The sequence below is a fragment of the Macadamia integrifolia genome, chromosome 10, assembly GCF_013358625.1.
Source record: "Macadamia integrifolia cultivar HAES 741 chromosome 10, SCU_Mint_v3, whole genome shotgun sequence".
Classification (NCBI taxonomy): domain Eukaryota; kingdom Viridiplantae; phylum Streptophyta; class Magnoliopsida; order Proteales; family Proteaceae; genus Macadamia; species Macadamia integrifolia.
Genome location: NC_056566.1, coordinates 19,624,844 through 19,632,274, shown reverse-complemented (window position 1 = coordinate 19,632,274; position 7,431 = coordinate 19,624,844). Strand labels below are relative to the sequence as shown.

General features: G+C 42.5%; 1 protein-coding gene across 1 annotated transcript; it reads left to right on the top strand.

Annotated features, from left to right (window-relative positions):
• Positions 1-2,353: 2,353 nt before the first annotated feature.
• LOC122091297 lies at positions 2,354-7,116 on the top strand. The gene is made up of 7 exons (XM_042661163.1): positions 2,354-2,714; positions 2,879-2,985; positions 3,183-3,248; positions 3,780-3,862; positions 5,367-5,413; positions 6,446-6,524; positions 6,619-7,116. The coding sequence occupies exons 1-7, from the start codon at positions 2,506-2,508 to the stop codon at positions 6,706-6,708; spliced, it is 681 nt and encodes a 226-aa protein (XP_042517097.1). The 5' UTR covers positions 2,354-2,505; the 3' UTR covers positions 6,709-7,116.
• Positions 7,117-7,431: the final 315 nt, after the last annotated feature.

Below are 7,431 nucleotides of genomic sequence, written 5' to 3'. Positions count from 1 at the left end.
TCGGTTGGGAGTTCGGTCAAAGCCGAACGGACCTGACCGAAGGTCCCTCCTTCGGTTGGGAGTTCGGCCAAAGCCGAACGGACCTGACCGAAGGTCCCTCCTTTCGGTTGGGAGTTTGGTCAAAGCCGAACGGACCTGACCGAAGGTCCCTCCTTCGGTTGGGAGTTCGGCCAAAGCCGAACGTACCTGACCGAGGGTCCCCCTTTCGGTTGGGAGTTCGGCCGAAGCCGAAGGGACCTGACCGAAGGTCCCTCCTTCGGTTGGGAGTTCGGCCAAAGCCGAACGGACCTGACCGAAGGTCCCTCCTTTCGGTTGGGAGTTCGGCCGAAGCCGAACGGACCTGACCGAAGGTCCCTCCTTCGGTTGGGAGTTCGGCCGAAGCCGAACGGACCTGACCGAAGGTCCCTCCTTTCGGTTGGGAGTTCGGCCGAAGCCGAACGGACCTGACCGAGGGTCTCTCCTTTCGGTTGGGAGTTCGGCCAAAGCCGAACGGACCTGACCGAAGGTTCCCTCCTTTGGTTGGGAGTTCGGCCAAAGCCGAACGGACCTGACCGAAGGTCCCTCCTTCGGTTGGGAGTTCGGCCAAAGCCGAACGTACCTGACCGAGGGTCCCCCTTTCGGTTGGGAGTTCGGCCGAAGCCGAACGGACCTGACCGAAGGTCCCTCCTTCGGTTGGGAGTTCGGCCAAAGCCGAACGTACCTGACCGAGGGTCTCTCCTTTCGGTTGGGAGTTCGACCAAAGCCGAACGGACCTGACCGAAGGTCTCTCCTTTCGGTTGGGAGTTCGGCCAAAGCCGAACGGACCTGACCGAAGGTCCCTCCTTCGGTTGGGAGTTCGGCCAAACCCGAACGGACCTGACCGAAGGTCCCTCCTTTCGGTTGGGAGTTCGGCCAAAGCCGAACGGACCTGACCGAAGGTCCCTCCTTCGGTTGGGAGTTCGGCCAAAGCCGAACGTACCTGACCGAGGGTCTCTCCTTTCGGTTGGGAGTTCGGCCAAAGCCGAACGGACCTGACCGAAGGTCCCTCCTTTCAGTTGGGAGTTCGGCCGAAGCCGAACGGACCTGACCGAAGGTCCCTCCTTCGGTTGGGAGTTCGGCCAAAGCCGAACGTACCTGACCGAGGGTCTCTCCTTTCGGTTGGGAGTTCGGCCAAAGCCGAATGGACCTGACCGAAGGTTCCCCCTTTCGGTTGGGAGTTCGGCCAAAGCCGAACGAACTTGACCAAGGACCCCGCCCTCGGCAGGGGGCTCGGCAAAGCCGAGCAGTGCTGACCGAAGGCTCCACCTTCGACAGGGGGCTCAGTAAAGCCAATCCGAAGTGGCCAAAGGTCCTCTTGATCGACCGCAAAGCCTTGGTCACTGGTAATGCCAGGACCGAGGGAACAAGTCAACCTCGGAAGATAGTTACTCCCACAGGAAGAAGCTCCTAGTGGAAGTAAGGGGGCTCCTGATATAGCCAAAATAACCTCTCGGTGGGGGGTAATGACACGTGTCACTGTTAGGACACATGTCCCCCACCAGACGAAGGGCCCAAGGAACCACTCACACCCGAGCACGCTCAATCACCGAGGCACGCCCGCAGAATCACGCGGGGTCACGTCGCCTGCATGAGGGGAATATTCTCCCAGATGGTTGGACGTATTCTAGTAGGACTCTAAGAGGGAAGAAGGGGAAAAAACCCTAAGGCCGAAGAGCTATATAAGAAGGCACGGAAGAAAGGGGAAGGTAAGTTCTGAGACCCTCGCCATTACCCACTTATTAAACTGTGCCGCCGACCCTGACTTGAGCGTCGGAGGACTAACCCCGGACGAAGTTCCGGGCCTCCTTCGTCTGTGTTTGTGTAGGTTGGACTAGCGGGGTTTTTGGCAGCAACAGGTTATATGCATATTTTTGAAAAGGTTCTAAACTCTAGGAGTTGGTGAACCCTAAGATAAGGTGGCGAACCTCACCATATAGTGAAGGAAAACTTCTCCCATTTTAGATTCCCTAAACAGAAAATAGGGAAAATGTTGGGTAGATCTGTTTCTATCTATCTTCTCCTCCTCTTAGAAAAGTCCCACACGTCCCTCCCATTGGTTGAGCAGCTTGTTTCAAGAAAGCCGGCAGCATACCTAATTGCTGGCATACTTGATATCGGGTATGCCGCCGATATCAAGTATGTTAGCACCCGTTGTGTTTATCTCTCTCTTCTCATTTTTTAAATGACTCTCATATCTTTCTTGAATGATACTTCATCATATGATCCTATTGGTGCTATTCGCTAACATGCTTGACATCGGCAGCATACCAATCCTTAGCTCCCGCATATGCGAGGGTACTACCAGCGGCCAGCCTTACCCTAGAATGTAGAGAGGCTGTTCTTCAATTAAAAAAAATAAAATAAAATAACATAAAAAAAATTAGTTCTTTATTTTGTACGTGCTTTATCTTGCATGGATCAATCAAAACCATAAATTACAGAAATATTGGTCGTGTATTGAGTCTATTGACTATTGAGTAGAGGAAAATGGCGGCTTCAATTTCTTTTTGTTGCCTCAATTCTTCTTTCAATTCCCATGACCTCTCCCCATCTTTATGTCAGTCTAATTTGCAGAGGACCCGAAGCTTCCGTTGCTACTCTAGTACAAGGGACAGGAGTCAAACGCCTCGGCTTTTGAAAATTGCAGTTAATGGAGTCACTGAGATTCTACGGCTCTTCTCCTCTGCCAAGGAGAGGTAATATTTCTACCTTCTTATGGGTTACAATTCGCTTCTACTCTAAGCGCATAGGAAAAGGTTTTATTTCCTCTCAAATTAGGGCTCTGACCAACTGTTTGTGAATAGTACTGAGTGTGCTCTTCTCTACTTATATGGTTTTTAGCTCTTGTGATGCTCTGCAGATCGGATGGGATGAAATATACAGAGATAGATGAGCCCTCTATTTCTGGTATAGATGATGTTATGGTGGTCCTTAAATCAGATTATGATAGTGCTTATTTCGTTACAGGTGAATTTTTGCACTTTCCCTCTTCCTTTTTGGTGTTTGGGTAAGTGATAATGAATTATTAGTTGGAAATGTGACGGTTTGCAAATTTATGAAGTCTGTAAGAACACCTTCCCAATATTGGATTTTCATGATTAATCAATCCCGTAGGACAATATTGGTTTTTGTTAGTAGCTAAAATTTGTTATCATTTGGAACAGGAAACTTCACTCCCACAATTTATGCTGAAGACTGTATTTTTGAAGACCCAACTATTAAATTCCGGGGTAGGAATCCTTTCTTAGTTACATTATGGAAGCTTGTTTTAGTTCTTCATTATTAGGTGAAGTTCATGACTCATATCACAGACTGTAATGAGCTGTACATGGCTACATAGTGTGTTTGCTTCTTAATATATTCAGGGTTCAGGGTCCCCTGCTTACCTGTTACTGCCATGGCGCCACCCCCCCAGAAAAGGTTTCATGATTCATTAGAATTATGTTAGTTGTTTCCATATAGGTGCCTTTGTTTCAATTAATTGGTTCATCTGGTAAGTTAATCCGTTCCTTGTTGGCCTAGGGATAAAGCAATCAAAGAATGCATAGAAAAAGGCAAATTGTGTGGACTAAGATATATTTACCTTTATTTGCTTCTGACTATTTGAAAGTCCTTGTCCATTATTCACTTGCTTTTAACACACACGGGGTTTCTTTTCTCACCTGATTTTACATTTGAAGGACAATAGAAGCTGTCCACAGTACAAACTACATGTCAATCTCGGAGAAACCAACTAACTTGTATGTTCTTCAACTCTACAGGTAAGGATCTTTATTCTCGCAACTTGAAGTTGCTTGTGCCATTTTTTGATGGCCCATCAATTGTGTTACAAAAAATTGAGAAGGTATTTATTTTCTAATGAGTGTGAAGTTTATATACTTAAGGAGGTCCCTGCTTTACCTTAAATGAATTATTGGATTTCAAAGGGAAGTTGCATGAGTATCTTAACTTCAATTCAGACATGGGTTTGATTAACTCTATGTTCTGAGAAATATTTATTACCCAAAGAGAGGGGAAAAAAAAATGAAGTCCTAGTTGTTTAAAATTTATTGTTGGCTGATATAAGAACTCTACCGTCCAAAATGCAAACAACAACAACAAACTAAGCCTTATCCCAACTTAATAAGGTCTACATGGATCACCAAACAACAAAATAAGGAGAAGTTATCATTATTCTTCCATTCCCACTCTATCCCAGATTCCCAGAGCTGCATCAAATGCATGTTAACCCATCTAACTTGGGTGTTATGATCAGGCAGATGTGTCTGCGTCTTCTACGAGAAATGGATAAATGGAGAAATGTAGAAATTCTTTTTAGATTAACATTGAAAGAACTGGTAAAGTGAAAATTTAATTCAGAGTCCTTAGTTTTTGTAATTCTGTAACTATAAATGACTTTAGGAAATGCACAATTCGATATTCTAATTAATCATTGCGTGGTAAAATTAGAGGAAATAGCAGTCAAGTAGCACAAATTTCATGTTATTTAGAACACAGTCTATGATTTTTATTATGGAATTAATGGTGCTTTTTTATTTAACCTTTATCGGTTGGCAACCTCTAGGCTTTCTACACTTTAGGAGAACTACCATTTTAACTGATGGCTTTATGTTCTTAGAAGTGTTACTCAAAGAGTCAAAGTGCTTTAACTGCAATGTTGGATTTATGACTAACTCCCTAACAGATGTGTAGGACATCAAATTGGAAACAAAAACTGAGGCTTCTTTTTTCATTCTTTGTTTCCTTAAGGGTGGAACATCAACAACAACTCCACTAGTGGAATACTAATATACTATTCATTTTTAATTTTGATATGGTTTGAAGCTGAGTGCTTGTACCTGCATTGCAATCAAGCAACTTTATGGTTGAGCTGTGGAGCTGCTTGATGTTATGGGCTGTACTAACAGACATGAGAGGAAAACTTAATAAATGGCAAGCCTCATTTAATTTATGAGAAGCTAAAGAGAAGCAATGAAGTTAAAGTTATCTAGTTGAGAACTCATTTTACTAAGTAGATAAATCGTACCTGCCTGTATGAGCTTGGGATCCACATTGGACATCTATGCCAATGCATTGAAACTGATCATGGCCATCAATTTATTGCATCAGTTTCAATGGCCAGTGACCATATCACAAATATTCCAAAAAGGTTAAAAAATTCATAGGACGTCTGATTATATCATTTGATTGGATCAAACTTTAGCATTTGGAGTCTGTCAAATGTTAATTTGCTTCCCTGCCACCGCCTAAACCCCATGTCTATGCTGTCCACTCTTCTTTGATAATTATGTGATGTTGGCGTAATAGGAATCTCATAAATCATTATAATATTTGCTACTTATATGCAGGGTATGAATTCTCAAACAAACTTTGTACTTGCGACATGGGAGCTCAGGTGCTTAGCTTGTTGATGACAACATGTTCATAGATAAGGATTGAAGTAAAGTGATTAGTCATTCAAACCATAGAAAGAGTCATACTTTTCAATGATTTTGTACTTTTGGTCTGTAGAGAAAACTTGCATTCACTTTCAGTAAAAACCACGAACAGAGGATGCATTTATTTACACAAACAACCCCACCTACACCTACACACCCCACCATACCCCAACAACTTCCAACACATTAACCATGGAAATCCGCATACGTTTGTTTTTTTCTTTAGAGGTTTCTGGTGTTTGCACTCCCATGCTACATTTCCGGATACTTGAAACATGCTCGGTTACCAGTATCAACGAAATACTAGTAGTTTTTCTGGACGGAGGCCTCTGGAATGCTTTCTTGTCCTCCATTTTTCTATCAGCAATGTTCTTCACTCAATATTAAGTTGTTGGTCAATGATTTTGAGGAACCTATTAGACTTAAAAGCTCAATCCAAAATTGACGAGACGTTTATGGAAATGAAAATATTTAAGCATAGCTCAACGCTCCATCATATTGGATGGCGCACTTTTATTTGTGAATTTTCCTTGATTTCCCATAATTAACTGTTTCTCTCATTGGGATATCATATTGTATGTGAGGTATTAGCTCTTGAGAGAATTGTGTACCACATACGCATGTAACTAGGCCAGTTTTTTGAAAAAAAGATACATAGGCACCAACTAGTCCGGCTCCCAACAAAAGTTTCTAGTTTTTCTGCCCAGTACTAAAGTTCTATTAATGTAAGATAATATTCTCAACTACAAATTATTGCAATCCTTCATATAAACATCTTCAATCCAAAGGCAACCTGGACTGGTTCAGACAATTTGGTATCCCTGTTCTCTACCTAAAATCAGTAATTGCTAGTTTCTTAAAGCTTTATTATGTTATTAGATTGCAATTCATAGATGTTTTTTCTCTATTAGATTACATAAAATATGTTTTTGTGTTGAAGTACCCTATTTGATGGTTGAACTTTATTTGTTGTTTGGCTCAATTTCCAGAACCTATCTAAAGCTTCCTTGGAGGCCTCTCATTTCCATTGAAGGAAGTACAGTTTATGATTTAGGTGATGAGTTCAAAGTGAGTAACTCTATTTTCTAGTAGAAGTTGATCATGGTTGATTATTTTCTATGATTCACATTTCCTCGTATCCAACATCCTTCGGCTATGGCAGATTGTGAGACATGCTGAGAGGTGGAATGTGTCAGCACTTGAAGCAGTTGCCCAAATATTCACTCCTAGTTTTGAAAGGATTGGTGAATGAACCAACAAGAATCTCCAGAAACTGTGTGATGACACTATTGTATGGCTGTGAAATCCAGAGAACCACCCAAACATGAATGGCAGGTTACATATTGTTTACTACATGTAGAATTCAGGAACTGTTCGAGTTTGGAATGAATGTGGCGTAGATCATCTGAGAAATCTGGTCAGAATGCTGGAATATATTTTTGGTAAGGCTGCAACTCAGTTCTTCCTTCACCCAACATAAAGGGTGGGGTTTGGCCTGGCATTTTCAAACCTCAAGTTTGGTTTGGGCTGGAAATTTCCAGCCTAACATCCACCTCAAGCAATGGGACCCAAGAGAAACCCAAAGAGTTTTACAGTAAACAAAGTGTAGACCACAACTTAAAGAGTGTTTCAGTAACAGGAGCTTTGCTTTGTGTTTGAATTTGTTTGAGCTCACTCTAGTATTATAGGCCACAAGCCTAACTTGAAACATCCTTAACCTGTACATGCATGTCAACAGAAAGGTGATCAAGTTGAATGAGTGCAAGGTAGCAGTTCCACCTGTTCCACTAAACCTGTGGGGTCTAGTGGAAATCTTAACACCCATGAACATCAGACATGAAAAGAATAGTTGAAAGCAATAAGAAGATAGAAGAAAATTTCCTGTCATAAAATAAAAAGTACTTAAATCTCTTATTAGAATATCATGCTTCTATAAAAATCTTTGACTTGAGCTCACCAGAGTGTGATGCAATAT

Excerpts from the sequence above, each read along its gene's own strand:
- LOC122091297 (XM_042661163.1), top strand. The coding sequence starts at position 2,506 with ATGGCGGCTTCAATTTCTTTTTGTTGCCTCAATTCTTCTTTCAATTCC. Across the intron at positions 2,715-2,878 it reads TTCTCCTCTGCCAAGGAGAG|ATCGGATGGGATGAAATATA; the intron begins GTAATATTTCTA and ends GATGCTCTGCAG. Across the intron at positions 5,414-6,445 it reads CTTGCGACATGGGAGCTCAG|AACCTATCTAAAGCTTCCTT; the intron begins GTGCTTAGCTTG and ends CTCAATTTCCAG.